The 16,866-nt window shown below is 51.3% G+C and overlaps 1 protein-coding gene and 1 long non-coding RNA gene across 2 annotated transcripts; one reads left to right on the forward strand and one right to left on the reverse strand.

Annotated features, from left to right (window-relative positions):
- Positions 1-3,917: 3,917 nt before the first annotated feature.
- On the reverse strand, positions 3,918-5,993 carry LOC140701679 (uncharacterized). The gene is made up of 3 exons (XR_012080590.2): positions 5,586-5,993; positions 5,225-5,404; positions 3,918-4,507 (listed from the first exon to the last, which is right to left on the reverse strand). It is a non-coding gene; the product is annotated as an uncharacterized LOC140701679 (long non-coding RNA).
- A 1,267-nt stretch (positions 5,994-7,260) lies between these two features.
- ANGPTL4 (angiopoietin like 4) lies at positions 7,261-15,885 on the forward strand. The gene is made up of 7 exons (XM_072978027.2): positions 7,261-7,813; positions 9,308-9,418; positions 9,567-9,705; positions 13,392-13,505; positions 13,699-13,797; positions 13,988-14,263; positions 14,375-15,885. The coding sequence occupies exons 1-7, from the start codon at positions 7,346-7,348 to the stop codon at positions 14,554-14,556; spliced, it is 1,389 nt and encodes a 462-aa protein (XP_072834128.2). The 5' UTR covers positions 7,261-7,345; the 3' UTR covers positions 14,557-15,885.
- The last annotated feature ends 981 nt before the right edge of the window (positions 15,886-16,866 follow it).

Here is a 16,866-nt window from a genome sequence, read left to right on the forward strand (position 1 = left end):
GGTCCGTTTTGATCCTGGGAATCCAAAATTCCAGCAACCAGTTCGTGATGTTGGGTTTATCAGCAGGACCGGGGGGGGGGTGGGGGGTGTTCCTGTTTTTCTTCTTAAAGAAACTTGTGGAAGCCGAAACTTGCCGGAGGTTGAACCGGAACCAAATCCACCTGCCCGCCAACTCCGGAAAGCCTTTTGTGGCTCTGTCCTCGTATTTTTTTATTTTCACCGTGATGACCTTACAAGGTAGGCCATCCGGAAAAAGGGATTTTGGAGATTCTGGTTCCGGCGCTCTGTAACGTCTGTGTGTGCGTGTGTGCGTGCCACACATGTTCTTTCCCGCTTTTACAAAACCAAGAGGTTTTACCAAAAAAGGATTTTACAAAACACTTTTTTGGGGGGAAAGGAGCTCCTGGTTGCCAACTTTTTAAAAGGGGAGGGGGGCCTGGTGGATGGTATGAGGTGTGCTTTGTAGGTTGGCCACAAGAGGGCGGTGTTGATCCCCATTTTAAGGAAAAGCGGATTAATTTCTTTTTCCTCTGATGAAAGAGAGCGTTAATCTTCGTGGAAACTGGGCTATTGGGTCTGCCTGTAATTTTACACCTCCAGCAGGAGGAATGCTGATCTAGAAAAACTGGAAGGAGCGGAAAGATAAGCTTGCTGGCCAAGAAAAAGATCTGAAATTCTGTGTACTTCATCATTTTCCTATTTGTGGCATTTAATGAGTGGTTCTTGCCCAGTGCAATTTTCAGCTCAGAGCCATGAGGACTAGGATCTTGTGTTATTTCCAAGCCTAGCACAGAGACAGTTTTAAAAAAAACAAGAATTTCTGCGTCGCTTCATATGTTTTCCTCTGGTGGCAAATGCCTTGGGGTGTGTTGGGAACCCTTTGGGTGGTTTTATACTACAACACCCATGCCCCCCCCCCAGCTGGCCCATTCGAGGGCCGAGGATGATGGCGAGGGGCTTGAAAACAGCTTGGAGGGTGTGGACAGCGGTAAACGTGTCTTTGTGGGTTTGGGGCTCCCATCGTCCCTTGCCGTTAGTTGAAGGCTGATGGGATGTGTAGTCCCAACACACACACACACACACACACACACACACACACACACAGAGAGAGAGAGAGAGAGAGAGATAACCACAATTGCTTTGAAAAATAACACGTAATGAGCTAGCTCTGCCTTTTCCAAGCATGAGAAATATCACCCCGCTCCCGTTGGGGGTGGGAACTCCACACAGAATTACTGAAATGTGGCACGTTCAAAAAGCACAAGGCTGCCTCTCATTTAAGAGTGTTAATTTTTCATGGTGCTTTTAAGCACCAAATTACAGCCTTCGTTAGAAGGCTGCTAATTATTTATTTAAAGGTGCCGATGCAAGCTGGCTGGCTGGCAGCGGAAGTCAAGTGTGGCCGGGTAGACAACCCTCTTCGAAGCGGATTATCTCGGGGGTGGGAGAAATTGGGGGGGGGGGGCTGGATCGGAGAAGGCAGGTAACCCAAAATTTGGAACTGGCCCCACAAGTGGTCTCGGATGAAACGAAAACTGGTGTCTGCTGTTTTTGCAATATCTGGGTTGGGGGGGGGGGAGCCTAAAATAGAAAAAAAAATCACTTATTTGCCGAACGGCGGTTCACCAGGGTGACTACTCACAATTACATCAGAGTTTTCCCAAGGTTAAGAGATTACAAATTTGGCGAGAGGGAGAGCTCAAAAATTAGGTAATATTTCCAAGCTCTTTACCTCCAAGAGAAACCCCCCCCCCCCCGCTTTTCATATTCGGTGAAGAAACTTTAAAGCGTGACGCGCAAGCCTGCCAGGTTTCGAGTTCAGAGTTGGCACCTCTCGCTTGGACCAGTTTTGGAAAGACTTGAACTCAGCTCCGAGGGGGAAATAGAGGGAGCAGAAAGCCAAAGTGCAGCGGACACTTATTTGGCTGCTTTTGAGTTTTGTGGAGAGCCCGGAGGTGCTTCTGCCAGTTGGCGTTCCATAGAGTGGCTTTGTATACGTGCGTTGAAGATAGAAGTTAAAGCAATAATGGAGTGGATGCTAAATAATTCAGCGCTGGGGATGGGAGCGAAATGCTGGAGGGGATCAGCCAGATCGGGCCCCTCTAGGAGGCGAAACGGAGCCGGAAGGCCCAGCAGTGGCTGCCATATTCATATGTTTCGAAGGGAGAAACCAGAGGCTTTTGGCACGGCACCCTCGAGTGGCTCCCGTCTCGCCAAATCCGCTTTGGGTTGTGGTCCGAAGCGGCCCAGGCGCTGATTCCCCCAGCCCAGCCAGAACAAGTGGTGAGGCCGAACCCTGGAGGATGCTTTCAGGGAGGGTGGTCGATCGCTCGATGCATCTGCTCGAACGAGCCGCCACCTGGCATTAAAATCAGGACTCGGGAAGGTGAGGGGGGCCGGGGCGAGGTGCTGCCTCTCCGCCGTGGCCGTCCTCCATGCCCTCCTGTTTCTGTCTCTGTGGCCTCACGGGCCCTGCTTGGCTCCCAAACTCTGGCAGAGCCAGGTCCGTTTCAGGTAGCCCAGCTCCCTTGAGGGCTGGAAAGCCAATGTTTTTGGTGCCCTAATAGTGCCTCTACTAAATTTGAACCCAAAATGGAGCCACAGATTTTCCTGACCTGTTTGCCTCTGGAACTCACTGACCCTTGGAAGCTGCCACTTTGATGCACGAAATACTGTACCCCTAAATCCGTAGGATATTTCCTATTCTTAAGGGCCCATAACAGATGCTGGAAAATATCTTGTATTCTAAACAAAACCAGGGGTCCTCTATTTTTCCGCACTGGAGTGTTTTTCCTCCCTAAAAATGGCTATTTATCCTTTGATTTTTCCCAGGGAGTTTCCAACCGGCCTTGAGGAGCCGCATTGATGGGGTTATCGCCCACACTGGGTGAAAATACAGAGGGCGTCCTTATCTTTTTCGATTAAAGATGCTCTACCCCGGGGCTGGGAAATAGGGGAGAAGTCAAGAACAAAATAAGATTTAAAAGTTCTACCCGTTCTGTTTCCCGGAGAAAGCAGGGCAGCCCCCAAAGAGGGATAAACAAGCTGTTTTATCACTGGCTGGAGCCTTGGGAGGAAAAGCTAAATTAAGCTCCCCAAACATTCTTGGTTTGGGAGAGAACAGGGTGAAATGGATGGCGAGGTCTCTGTGGGATGAGGCTCGGGTGCGAAAGGTACCAGTGCTTCTCGGGGGGGTGGCCTGGGAAGGGGGGGGTCAAAGAGCATTGGCAGAAATGTAAAATAATTCAGATTTGGACATCCGAATTGATGCATCGCCAGTGAAATGATCTAAGGGATGGAAATGAGATTTGGGGCTAAATTTTAATTTTATTTCCAAGGGGGTGTGGTTTTTTTGGGGGGGGGGTGTTTGAGCCTGGTTGGTTTTTGAGGGTGTTTCTGGAAACCAGCCAATGGCTGGAGGGAACGAGAGCCCTGATCTGAGGAAGGAGCAGGCGAAGGGCTCCCGGCCGGCCTCCTTGAGTGAGGCCCACGTGGCGTTGGCAGGTGTCACCCCGGATCAAGGCCGCCATTCGAGGCTTGCTCTCATTCTGCTGCTTTAATTAACCCAGCAATTAACAGAGAAATCATTTGGGCTGACAGGCCGCTGAGCCCGTGGGCTGGAAAGCCACCACAGGGCCAAAGAAGCGAGTGCGAATCACGTGACCAGGACAATGTTGAAAGAAGAGCCTGGATGAGGCCTGGGTGCGAAGCCCTCGGAGATCAAGGGACCGGGCCATTCCTCCTGCTCCGTGACCATAGGTGTTCACGACGGCGCTGCCAGGTAGGGCAGGCAGAAAGGCAGGAAGAGTCGCAGGGGGAAAAACAGCCTTTATGGCTGCCTGGGAATTCAAACCCAGTGCTCCAGCCCTGCAGCCTCCCCTCAACCTGTCACTTTCCAAGACACATCAGACTACAAGCCCCACTATCCCCAGCCAGAGGCTCCCCTTTCCCCCACCCCCCCTCACAACAGACCTCCGAGGTAGTTCAGGAAAAAGAGGAAAAAATGTCACCCAAGATTTAGCAGGGATTTGAACCCAGATCTCCTGCATCCTGGCTTTCTCCATCCTCCCCCAAGCCCCCCCTCGAGCACCTGGGGATGATGGGACTTGTAGTCCCTCCCATCTGGAAGACGGAAATTTGAAGCGCAATGGTTTTACCCCTGCTTTCTTCCCAGCATGCTTTATTTATTTTTTAAATAATTTTAAGAAAAGCAAGATTATTTATTTTTTTAAAAAATAAATAATCTTGCTTTTCTTGAAATTAATTCCCCTTGGGTTTGTCTGCGAGAAAACAGGGGCAGGGAGGGGCTGCCACCACCTAATTCCAGCCACTGGGTGGGGTTTTGCCTTCAATCTCCCATCAAAAGCCAATTTTCTCTGACAGACGCTAAATGCCCAGTGACCTGATTCCAGCCCATCTCCGGTAACTCTTTGGAGCTGGCTTGCCGACATCCGTTCGGTCTCCTATTTAGGGCTTTCTAGAAATCCACCGAGTCACGACCTTGACACTAAAAAAGATAAATAAAATAAATCAGGAAATATATATATAGGTATAGATTTCAAATTAATACACAATGGAAACACTTGGATTAGAATGCCCTTCTGCTTCCCTCCCCTGATGGCTTTCCTGGCGTGGTTTAAACATCGCTTTTGGAAAGGTTTCGGGTTTTTGTAAGTTTGGCCGTGTTCTCCGGGATGACACGTGCTCCCGAAACATTCCCCAGGACCAGTGCTCTAACCGTTGCGACACACTGCCTATGAGACCACAAGACACACACAAACACGCACGAGGTTTCCGTTGCATCTAAGAATTCAATTTCCCAGAAATCTGACCCAGGTCAATGCAAGGGGCACTCTGACATGTCAGGATGACCCCACACCCTGCCAGGAAAACACAGCACTCTGTGCTTGTTGGCTTGAAAGACAACGGGGACGTTGGCGTGGGGCCCACGGGCCCAGAGGTGTGCCAAACTTCACACCCACTCATGAATCGCGCTCTTCCTTAGCATCTTTATTTCTAACCTTCCTAGCTCCCTACCTTGCTTGGTTCTCAATCTCAATCATTCTCTCTTCTTTTTTTCACTGGGCTTGGCCTACCTTGCTGGCTTGTTGTGACGACTAAAAGTCGCAGGCGAAAAGAATCCAGGGAAGGGGGCATCTGGGGCTCATCAGAGAACAGGAAGGAGCTAAATAAATAACAATAAATAGGCAAGAAACCCACCCACCCCCAACCTGATGGAGGGGGTTCGCCGAAGAGGATTGGATCTTGTCTCCAGTGGGACCCACGGGGCCTGACGTTTCTCGGCTTTTTTCCAGCTCCCAGAAATATCTCCTGCGTGCACACAGTCCTCCGCGCGATGCTTTGCCCTTTCCCCGACTTGGCGTCCCATCTGCCTCCCACACAGCTTTTCCAGATGTGATGGGAAAGAAAAAAGAGGAGGATGTCAAGGCCAGAGAAGCAGCTGGCCAGCGAATGCCGGGCCGTCTTCTGTCTCCCGAAACCCGAGGACAAATTGAGCCGCGATAGGGGAGATCCGGGTTCAGATTCCCCCAATCTCCGTTGCCCTGTCTCACCGCCTGGCCTACCTCAAAGGGCGGTTGTGAAGTCATACCCGAAGAGCCCCGTCCACTGCCTTTACGGCCCGTCCGCGCTCCTCCCCTCCTGGCTGGGGTGGCCACACAGGCCCCTGCGCTCCATCCCTGAGAGTCCTCTTTCTTAAGGTCTCGGGGCGGTTGACATGATACCTCCGATCCGGGGTCGAAAAAGGACTCAAAAGACCATCAGCCTCCATTTTGCCCTGCTTGGTGACTATCTTAATTCTCCTTTAACTCTGAAAAAAAAACATAGTGTCTGATTTTTCCGTCTTGTGCTTGACGGGTTCAAACTTGCCGTTTTGTGGCTGCACATGTTTCCAATCACAAAACCCAGATACACATTATTCCTTTCTCTCTCTCTCTCTCTCTGTCTCCCCCCCATCTAAACAAAGGCTTATATTCTCAGCCTCCCACCCACCCCAGCGCAGCGCCTGCTGCAAGCCTCCAGTTCGCCCAGTTAGCGGCAGCTGCTGGTGACCTTTTGCACAGTAACCTCAGAAAAGAGGCAGGGAAGATGATGGCTTGTGTAACATCCACCCCCCTGCAAGAACCAGAGAACAAAGAGGCGCTTATGCCGTCCTCCGGGAAGTCGGCCTTCCTCCTTCGAACCCACGTTGCTGCCTCTTGTTCAGCTTATCCCCAAACTGGGATTATTTTGCTTTCCCAAAAGGGCCGGTTATGTCGAGGCCCCCTCCTTCCGAAAAGCACAGGGGGCCTCTGGTTTGGTGGGCTTTGCCTCCCAGCGATCACAACGACCCAGCAAAGTAGGCCTTGAGAATCAGGCTGATAAACGAGCTGGTTTTCAAGGGGTTTCCCAGGTGGCTGCCGAGCCTCACAAGACGACCCCGTGCTCTGTATCCCAGGACGTGGGAGGCCGCTGATCCAAGGCAAGGCGTGTAAAATATATAATAGAAGCCTCTGGGCTGCGGAGTCTAAGGTTGGGATTTCGAATCCCCCACCGAGCCTCCTTCACAGGGGCTGGACTGGATGGTCCATCGGGATGCCTTTCCAGCTCTGCCATCCTTAGATTATTATTATTATTATAAGCCTCTGAGATGCCACCAGAGGCTTGGGTAGGGTTTGGGTGCCACACCTGAAAGGCTGCAGGGGTTGAGCTGGCACAGGCCACTGAGATCCATGAAAGCCACGGGAAAACTAGGTGCCACAAGTCCCCAGGTGTCCTTTACTGAGCCCGAGGGATTTTTTTTTTTTTTTTTTGCTGGGGATCCTGGGTTTTAGCTTCCTTGGGGGGGGGCAGCCTAGAGAAGCTGCAGACCCAGGCTCTCCGCGGGCCCATCTTCCTCCTCCTCCTCTTGCTTCCAACCCCCCAGCCCCGAGGCTGGTTTCTGTGCGCGCAGGGATCCCTCCTCTGGGTTCTTTCCTGCAAAGAAAGCAAGCCAGCCATCGCGTTTGTGTGTGTGTGTGTGTGTGTGTGTGTGTGTGTGTGTGTGTGTGTGTGTGTGTGTGTGTGTGTGTGTGTGTGTGTGTGTGTGTGTGTGTGTGTGTGTGTGTGTGTGTGTGTGTGTGTGTGTGTGTGTGTGTGTGTGTGTGTGTGTGTGTGTGTGTGTGTGTGTGTGTGAGTCGGGGAGGGACGGGGGGGCGGAGGCGCGGCCAGGCCGGCCCCGGCACCCCCCCCCGGCGGCGCCTATAAAAGGGGCCGCGGCGGGCGCGCCAGCTCTCCAACCGGTGCGCTCTTGGCGAGCTCGGTTTTGCGCACGCCGAGGCTGGCCGCGGAGGAGCGCCACGACAGGATGCCGCGCCTCGCCGCCTTGCTGCTGGCCCTGGCCGCCGCCTGCGCCCCCGCCGGCGCCTCCCCGTCGCTTGCGCGGCCGCCCAAGGAGCGCGCTCGGGGCCCCCCCTCCGCCCTCTCCGCCGCCGGCTCGGGCTCCTCCGCCAAGGCGGCGTCTTGGGACGAGGTGAACCTCTTGGCGCACGCCGTCCTCCAGCTGGGCCACGGCCTGAAGGAGCACGTCGACCGCGCCGGCGGGCAGGTGCGCGACTTGCGCGCCCGCCTGGCCGCCCACGAGGCCGCCCTGGCCCGCCTGGAGAGCTCCGCCGACGGGGCGCAACAGCAGCAGCAGCAGCAGCGCCCGCCGCCCGCCCGCGCCCCGCGCCGCCGGGACGAGCCCGAGGAGCCGGAGGCCGGGGCCGGCAGCCCCGGGGGACCCGCAGCCGGGAACGCCAGCCGCGGAGCCCCGGCGGACTTGGCTGCGCTGCAGGTGCGTCCCCGGCGACGGGCAGGGAGGGTGGGCACCTCGCGCTCCTTTAAAGGCGCGCGGGAGGGGAAGCACTCTGCACGCGCTCAGGGACCCCCGCGGGCGTCTTTGGGGTGGGGGGTCAGAGGTCCCCGATCTGGGCTTGGTGGTGTTGAAAGAACTCTGCACACACCCCGAGGCGCCCTTCACTTTTTTTGGGAGGGGGTGTAGATGCGCGGATCTGACCTGTCCCAAATAGCTCAAGATTTTTCTGATCCCTTAAGGAGGGGTGGGCCTCCTTCTGTCCGCACTCTGCACGTCCTCAGATGCCCCCTTTGCGGATGAGGCTCCCCCACCCATGCAGGCAGCCCCAGGCTTTAATTGCTTCCACTTGGGAGAAGGTGTGTGTGTGTGTGTGTGTGTGTGTGTGTGTGTGTGTGTGTGTGTGTGTGTGTTTTGCACTACAATTCCCATTATCCCCAGCCAGGCAGCAAGGGATGTTATTCTGGCTCCCTAGAGGAGGCAGCCAGTGGGCTTGTTCTCCCACTCCAATCCTCCAGTATTTGCTGTATTTGGTGTCTTATTGACAACATTACTAGTTAATATTAATTAAATTTATTGATGTGAGGCCGACCTTAGCAGGGAGGGGGGCCTTTGCAGGGTGCAACGGCCTCACTCCCCCCACCCACCCACAAAAATGTGGAAATCTGGACTTTGGCTCAGACAGAAATCGAAAAACAGGCAGCATCACAGAGAAAAACAGATTCAGGAGAGTTTCACGTGCCCGCTCTCGGCATCGGGCCATGGCATTCGTTTCTTACGTGCCTTTCAGCTGCGCACACCACCTGCCCCCCCTTCAGCTGCCTGCTGGTTGGCACCCTCCAACAGCTGGAATCTCCCGTAGGTGGTTTCTTTCCAGACAGACAAAAAAAAAAGTGAAAATTGAACAGCCTTCTCCTCCAGATTCTGGGTGTGTGTGGTTTCCCTGCAGCTGGACTACAACGGCCATCCTTCCTCACCCTTGGCCAAGCTGCGGCCCCGGGTTGACGGGAGTGACCGCCGGCTCAGGAGGGCCGCTTTGGGCCCACCCTTGATTGATGTTAACGGGGTGCCGAAGAGGGGGGCGTCAGGATGACAACTCCCAGAATCCTGGGGATTGTGGGTGTTATAGTCTAGAAAAACACCAAAATCTTGCACGCTTTGAGGTTCACCTATGAATGGGCTGGGAGAGGGATCCCTCATGATGTTAAGGAAGACAACTCCGTAACTTGATTTAGATTCTCAGTTCGCTGTTCTATGGTTTTTCCCTTTAGCTTAGGTGCAGCCCTGCTTTTATTATTATTATTATTATTATTATTATTATTATTATTATTATTATTATTATTATTATTATTGTTGTTGTTGTTGTTGTTGTTGTTGTTGTTGTTATTGTTATTGTTATTGTTATTGTTATTGTTATTGTTATTGTTATTGTTATTAAAGGGCTAATTGCTAGGGCTTTAACTTGTTTCATTTCAGAACCTGGTGGGTCTCCAAAACTCAAAAATTGAGGAGCTGTTCCAGAAAGTCAAGCAACAGCAGTACAGGATGGACAAACAGAACTTGCAGATCAAAAGCCTTCAGAGCAAAGTAAGTCCCTTTGAGGCACTTTGTACGTGCCCAGAGGCCCGACACTCACTTTGAATAGTGATTTCCTCATAGCCATGTTCCTAAGATGAGAGACAAAGATAGAATTAAAATTAAATTCCTTTTCTCCCTTTCCTCCCGCCTCCTTCAGGTCAACATGATGCTTCCTTTGTACGCCAAAGGCAATGAAATGGAGAAAAACCCCAAGCAGAAAATGGACGTCCGGTGGAGCCCCGATTCGGCCGCCAACCGCAGCCACGGTGCGGGGTCCACGCTCCCAGAGGCTCCGAGTAAGTGGCCTGGCCGGTTTGCTCGCTAGGTAGAACTCGTGGCGTCCGTGGTTCTTAGTTTGGGGACCTTGAGGACTAGCGCCTTCACTTGATTTGGAAAGAAAATCTCCTAGCTCAGAATGGGGATGTAGCCCCCAGAGGGGAGGTTCTGTACAAAGGGATCCCCCTTCAATCCCTGGCAGGTCCAGGTAGCGAAAGTCAGAAAGTGTCCGCACGTCTCCAAAGGAACCGCGGAGGAGAACAAGGAGGGTGTGTGTGTTTGTGTGTGTGTGTCACAACCGTGGCTCATGGCCAAGTGTGCCAGAGGTGAAGCCGGCCGGGGAGGGCATTTCCAGGAGCGAAAGGGTTAACAGCGGCGTGCCTTCCAGCCAGGAAGAAAATTGAGAATGAGCGAGAGAGGTTGTAGGGGTGGGATTTTTCTTGCATCCTCCCTCTGGCCCCTCTCCAAGTAGGTGAAAGGCAGCGCTCCCCCTTCGGAGTGGGGTTTTCCAAAAAAAGAAAGAAACCCACTGGTTTCTCCCCCTCCTCTGTGCAGCAAAATTCCAACCAGTAAATCCAGCAGGAGCCAGAGAGAATCATCTCAAACCACGGCCGCTCCCCTCCTCTCTGGTCTCCATCCTTCCTTAAAATCCGGAGGAAATCTGGGCTCCTCTGGGCACAGGGTTCAAGAACCGTCGTCCCTTACGCTAAACTCAGGCCACCCTTGCCATCAGCTTTTCTTGCCCATTTTATTTATCTTACTTTTATTATCCTCCTTTCTTCGTCTTTATGTCGAGGTTAGTTTTAAAAAAAAAGGCAGGATTTATTCTCACCCCACGGCCCTTTGGTGGATTTAAATCCTGAGCTCGGAAAATCTGCTTTTGTGTGAGAGGGAATCCCGGGTGGCTTTTCCACGCCTTTTGGGTGTGTGTGTGAACCCAAACAGGGCATCCACGGGGAGTCTGTTTTGTTGCATACGCCTGACAATGTGGGGTCATGGTGAGTCCCCCCCCCACTTTTTAACTGGAATATTTAATTGTGCTCGGTTTGCAAAATGATGCTCTCTTTCCCAGAGAGGTGAGTCATGGGGGGACGGCTGGAGGATGCTTCAACGCTTAGCTAGAGATTTTAGAGAAGTCGCTGGTTCTGCACTCACGCAGAACAGCCCGTGGCTGAGTGGCGCCGTCCCTGCCTTGTCTCCCGAATTCCAGTATATGTGACGACACTGGCCTACCTCGCAGGGAGGTGTCCGGGCTGCTGGAGAGGAATTCCTCACTCATTCCCCCACTGCGTGGACACACCACCACGCTTGATAAATCTTAAGATCTGATCGCCTTTTGGGGTTCCCACCCCCCACAAACATTCCTCTAGGCTTGAGGACTAGCAGCTTGGACCTAAGATTTTACCTGAGCGAAGTTGGCTGGTTGCTCAAGAGAAACCCCTTCTCAGTAACTGGATCTGGTGTACGAGAAAGGGGTCACGTCTCCCTCCCTCCTGCCCGGAACAGATGCAGCCGGCCATATGACGCATAGATGATGGGGCTGCAGGCAACCAGCACAACGCCATCCCCTTTTGAGCCAGAAACTAGGGGAAAGTTCATGTTTACATTGAATCATCATCATTCCAGTTTCCCCCGCCTGGCGGCTGCTGGGCAAATCCAAGCTAAATTTATCCCAAACCTAGCACAAAGAAGAAGGGAAGGCTTTTATTTTTTTTTTCTTCCTCTTTGTCTCGGCAAACGTTTGTGCTGTTGAACAGATGGGCGCAAGGTTGAAATTAGGGTTCAGCTTTCTTCTGAGAAGCGAGGAGTGGGGGAAATAATTGTTTATTTCTTCTAGAATACCTTCCCAACAAGCGCTTTCAACGATCCCGCAGAGGTTACGCCAATTAAAAAAAAAACCTGCAAAATCCACATTACGGAACAGGGTGGCGGGTAACCTTTATTAAACCGATTTACAATGATCGTAGAATGATGGCGTTGGAAAGGGCCCTATAAGGCCATCAGGTCTTTTCCAATGGAGAAATGAGGATGAAGAAGATGATCTGATCCCCTTGATGTGGAAATTGTTTCTGGGTCGACCCCGTTGCCTCTGTGCTGTACAAATAGGTCTTTTATTGAATTCAAATATTTTTACCCTGCCTTTCTCATAAGAAAGAACCTAAGGTGGCTTACATCGTGAAAAATTGTAATATTGAAATACATAGATTGCTATATATGTGTATATATTTCTACACAAGAGACACACATGCGCGAATATATGTTTTTTTAAAAAAACGTGCAGGGGAAATGGCTACACTTATTCTAAAGTCAATGGTATAAGGTAGTTTCAGATAAATGCCCAGCACAGCCACCTAGGACGGCTGGGCCATCAAAATGTGTTAATCGGACGGTCCCAACCAGATAGGGTGATGGGCCTGAATATTTTTTGGGGGGGTACCCCTCCCTCTCTTCTCCTTCGAGGTCTGGTTCCTGAAACCGAGCCGTAGCCCAGTTTGAGCCTTGAGTGGGTGGATGTGCGGCGTCTCCTTTGACTGGATATTTTAAGCTTCAGGGTAAAGTCCTCGGGTCCCCAGCCACATCCTTCCTGCCCCTTTTGGCTCGGCCCCCCTTCGTCCGGACGGGTTTCAAATGGACCTTGAGCATGCTGTTGAAATACCGGCGTGCTGGCACTCGGCACGTGGACCTCGGGCAAAGTCCTGTTTTCCTTGGCAAACCGAGGTGCCACAAGGACGCGGAGCTGGTGTTTTCTCCGGGCCACGCTCACCTTTGAATAAGTTTTTTTTTTTAATTGATGATTTACTTTTCTAAACCTGCTCTCCTCCCTAGCTGGCCCGTCTGGTTCTTTCTGACTTTGGACCTTTTCTGTCGTTCAATCCTTGGAGGAAGAAAAAGCAGGCCAGGAATATAACGGATACAATCAAATTGATCAACCCATCTGGAAAGGGAGAAAATCAATACCACGAGATTTAAAAAGGGACCCTCTTCGGTTAACTCCCCTATTCGAATTGATTGGAGCTGAATCTGGAGCAGAAAAAAGAAAGGAGACCCAATTATTTTCAAAAGATTGGCTTTGTTTATCTGGTTCTTATTTTTTAAAATACCAGAGTACCCGGGGAAGATTGGTTGCATTTAGCTGGCTTAAATTAAAATTTTAATTGCAGACGCATACACCCACAAAGGGAAAGGGATAAAAATAGGGAGAGACAGAGAGAAAATGTGAAATAGGTATAATACAAGATAGTTATGTGTGCGCGTGATTACCCTACCCTAATGTATATGCCTAATATTTTATGAAAATGTCTCTGTGCCTCTTTGTAAAATGTTAGGCGTATACATTGGTGCAGTTTCAGCAGTGTTATGGTTCCTGCGTCTCTGATTTTGGTTTGGTTTTTGGGTAGCTTAAAAGATAAATTAGAGAGAGTATAAAAAAGAAGGGAAGGGTGGAGAGGAGGAAAAGGGGGGATCTGTAAGGTATAACTGTGCATTAGACATGCAGATGCATTAATATAACATTAGGCCTGTCCATTAATCTAACGCTAATGGTTTTACATCTGTTTACAGCTGCTAGAACTCACAGAAGGGGGTATCATTGTAACTCATGAAAAATAAATAAAGATCTGTTGCAGAAGGATGTCAAAATGTTATAAGTGATGCCCCGGGGTTGAAATATTTTTTTAAAGGAACTTTTTCCTTCTTTCCTCTGCAGGGTTCCCTCTTGGCTGTCATCAGCTTTTTCTGGACGGGTCGCCAAGCAACGGGGTGGTCAGGATCCGGCCCCCGGGGGCCCAGCCGTTTGATGTCTTGTGCGATGCGACCCCAGGTATTTTTTAAAAGCCTCTCCTTGTGTGTGTGGTTTTTGACGGCCTGGAGGTTCCGGGTTTGAATCTCCACTGGGCTCACAGAGGGCTAGCTGGTTTTGTGACATAACCTGGCGGGGGGGGGGGATTGCCGAAGAAACACCATTTAAAAGGAAAAAAAAGAGGAAAAATAAGAATATCTCTGTTTGATGACAGGTGGCGGGGGCTGGACGGTGATTCAGAAGCGCCAGGACGGCTCCGTTGATTTTGACCAGCTATGGGAAGCTTATAAGACTGGTTTTGGAAATATGAGTGGTATGTATTCTTATCCCCCCAACAACCCTGCGAAGCAGGCCAGGCTCAGAAAGAGTCCGGTCTGAAATTTACTGGAAGAATTTCATGCCTAAGCAGGGACCTCAAAATAGATTTTTTTTGGTGCGATGGCTAATCCTATGTTTTAACCACTGCAGTTTCACCCTTGGTGTTGTCTCCTTGTCCTCTCCAGGGGATTTCTGGCTGGGCTTGGAGAAAACCCACCAGATCATGCGGGACGGGCGGTTCCACCTCTTGATCGAGCTGCAGGACTGGGAAGGGAATGCGCAGACGGTCCAGTTCTTGTTCAGCCTGGGTGGGGAAGAGACGGCTTACACTCTCAGCCTCCTGGGCCCCATCCTCGGGGAGTTGGAGAACGCCATGGGGGACTTCCCCCAGCTGCCGTTCTCGACTCGGGACCGGGACCACGACCTCAAGGGAGACGCCAACTGTGCCAAGCACCTCTCGGGTGAGTGGCCCATGCTGAGGATGATGGGAGTTGTAGTGCAACCGATCCGGAGCATCTCGAAGAGTTCTTCATTCCCATTAATTGACCTCGCTGTCTTCTCTCTTTCCCCAGGGGGATGGTGGTTTAGCACTTGCGGCCACGTCAACCTCAACGGGAGGTACTTCCGCTCCATCCCTCGCCAGCGGCACGACCGGAAGCAGGGCATTTTTTGGAAAACCTGGCGGGGACGCTACTACCCCCTGCGGTCGACCGTCATGAAGATCCGCCCAGTGGAGCTGGGCCAGGGGGCGTAAAGCACCGCAAAGGTCCCCTCCAGTTCCTGCTTTATTTTCGGTGGAGGCGCAAATGGGCGTCTGTTTTCTTATTTTCGGGGTGTGTGTTAGACTGAGAAGGGGGTTTCCAGCAGGCTGTCTCTGCTGGGCATCCGATCGCACTCGATAAAAGGACCACCTTGTTTCCCCCCCCCCCCAGCAAAGGGGTGGTCCTTGAGTTGGCAGAAGGATACACCCAGACAGCCGGCATCTCCGTGGATGGGAATGGCGCAAGGATCCGTGGGAACAACAGATCTCAGCATTGAGCGTGGGGGGGGGGGTGTCCGACGGAAATGACTGAAAGGGGGGGAGTTTCACCAAAATTATAGAAAAAAGATGGTGCATCACCAAAAAACGGTGTAAAGTAATTTAGGTGTAAATATGCCATTTTGGGAACTTGTAGAGAGAGTCGAAGAGACAGGGAGACCATCTCCTCCGAGGGAGGAAGATGCTAGGGTACCTCTGTGCTTGTTGGCCAGGTTGCTGTCCCATGTTCCACACACACACCACTGTGGATGATGGGTAGTGTTACACGAGCCTGGATTTCCCTTCTTTAGGGACTTCCATATCTGTAAATCCAGACCGGATTGCTGTTTTTTATTTTTTCAAAGAGACACACCCGGTCAACTTGCTGGAGGTTAAAAATGACCTGTAGAGAAATCATGGGATGGAGGATGTGACCGTTTGGACCATTTCAGAAGTGGTTCCACCAGGATGCAGGGCTCAGGGAGCATTTGTGGCCATGGTCCCCCGCCCCCAACAAAACTGCTTTTTGAGGTCAGAAAGCCTCTCGTCGCTGAGTGTTTAGATCTCTCGAAAAGGCTTCCCTGTGATGTGGTACAGTCACCTCCACACACCTGGAAGGGGAGATTTCTTAGGGCGATGATGCTCGGTTCGGGATGGTGACGTGGTCTGTGGCACCTCTTTTCCCTACAGCAGGGAGGGGGGTCCCCTTGCCACAAAATGGTACCGGATGGACTGGGATGGCCACCAGAGCTCATCACATGCAAGCCTAACTTCCACACTCATCCTCTTCACCTTGTTATTCCGTTTTATCCTCTGCTTTTTAAGTCATATTGACTCCATCTACTCCAATGTTCGTTTTTGTACATAATCGTTGTGCTGTTTTAAAGAGTTTTTCCTCTTGTGTGTTTTTTTTAAAAAGTTGAGTGTCACTTTTTTTAAAATAATTTTTTAATGCGTATTAATAAATGCTGTGGTTATAACTTATAAATGTGGCCTCCGATCTCTTTCAATAGGTCAACAAGATGGCTGCTTCTTTTTTTATGGAATAAAAAAAATACAAATTTCTGTTTTGTGTTGAGTTTCTGACCCGCCCTGTAGACCTGATGGGAATGGCTGAGTGTGCCCAGAATGTTGAAAAACAGCCTGCCTATTGGGAAACACTCTTCACATGCTCAGGAGCACTCTGGATTATAAAAAAACAAACCAAAAACCCCTCCCAAACCTGTCAGGAGAAGCCATTTCCACATTACAATTCATCAAAGGCAGGCGAGAAAAGTTTCATGGGGAAGAAGCCACGGGTTGAGTTTTGCCGCTGCCACTGGCTCAGCAACGACCCTGTAAGGAAGGCCTGCCCGAAAGAGAGGCAGATGGCCAGCCGGTGGAGTGTCTCCCCCCCTTTAGCAAACTGGGCTGGCGCTGATGATTCCCAGGTCGGATTTCACCAGTGTTTCCCAGTAGGACGGGTGGGCTGGGGGGAAAAGATCAGTATGGGACCTGTGGGGGGGGGGAACGGGGGCAGGCAGTGCCGGCTGTCACAGGCCAGGCGGACTCTTTAGCACCTTCCGAACCCGCCAGGGAAGTCAAAGTGGATTTATTTCTGGTTTTTTAAAATTTGTCCCGTGGAGGAGAAAGGCGAAGGGGTCAACAGTTCAAATCAGGGAAAGACCAAAAATAAAACCACGGTGCCTGCTGTGGGAGAGCTCGCCGCCCTTCTGCCTCTTGTCAGACACCCTCAGACCCTCCCACCAATATAGATACACACATGCATACAGACGTGTACATACACACGTGTACATATATACCACAGAGGTGTTTAGTTAGGTTAGGCATCCTTCAGTCTCGAGAGACTAGGGTAACGTGCTCTGAACAGAGGACTTGGAACAGCATCTAGTGTGGCTGAGAAGGCCAATTTGAGAGTGACAATCTCTTCCACACTGAAGACAAATCCAATCTGTGCCCTGTCCAGCTCCCAGATTTGGCTGCTTTTGTGACTTCCTCCCTGCCTCGGCCTGCTGGACAAGGGTCTCTTCAAATTGGGAGAGGCCG

Source organism: Pogona vitticeps, chromosome 7, assembly GCF_051106095.1.
Source record: "Pogona vitticeps strain Pit_001003342236 chromosome 7, PviZW2.1, whole genome shotgun sequence".
NCBI classification, from domain to species: domain Eukaryota; kingdom Metazoa; phylum Chordata; class Lepidosauria; order Squamata; family Agamidae; genus Pogona; species Pogona vitticeps.

Excerpts from the sequence above, each read along its gene's own strand:
- ANGPTL4 (XM_072978027.2), top strand. The coding sequence starts at position 7,346 with ATGCCGCGCCTCGCCGCCTTGCTGCTGGCCCTGGCCGCCGCCTGCGCC. Across the intron at positions 9,419-9,566 it reads TCAAAAGCCTTCAGAGCAAA|GTCAACATGATGCTTCCTTT; the intron begins GTAAGTCCCTTT and ends CGCCTCCTTCAG. Across the intron at positions 13,798-13,987 it reads TGGTTTTGGAAATATGAGTG|GGGATTTCTGGCTGGGCTTG; the intron begins GTATGTATTCTT and ends TGTCCTCTCCAG.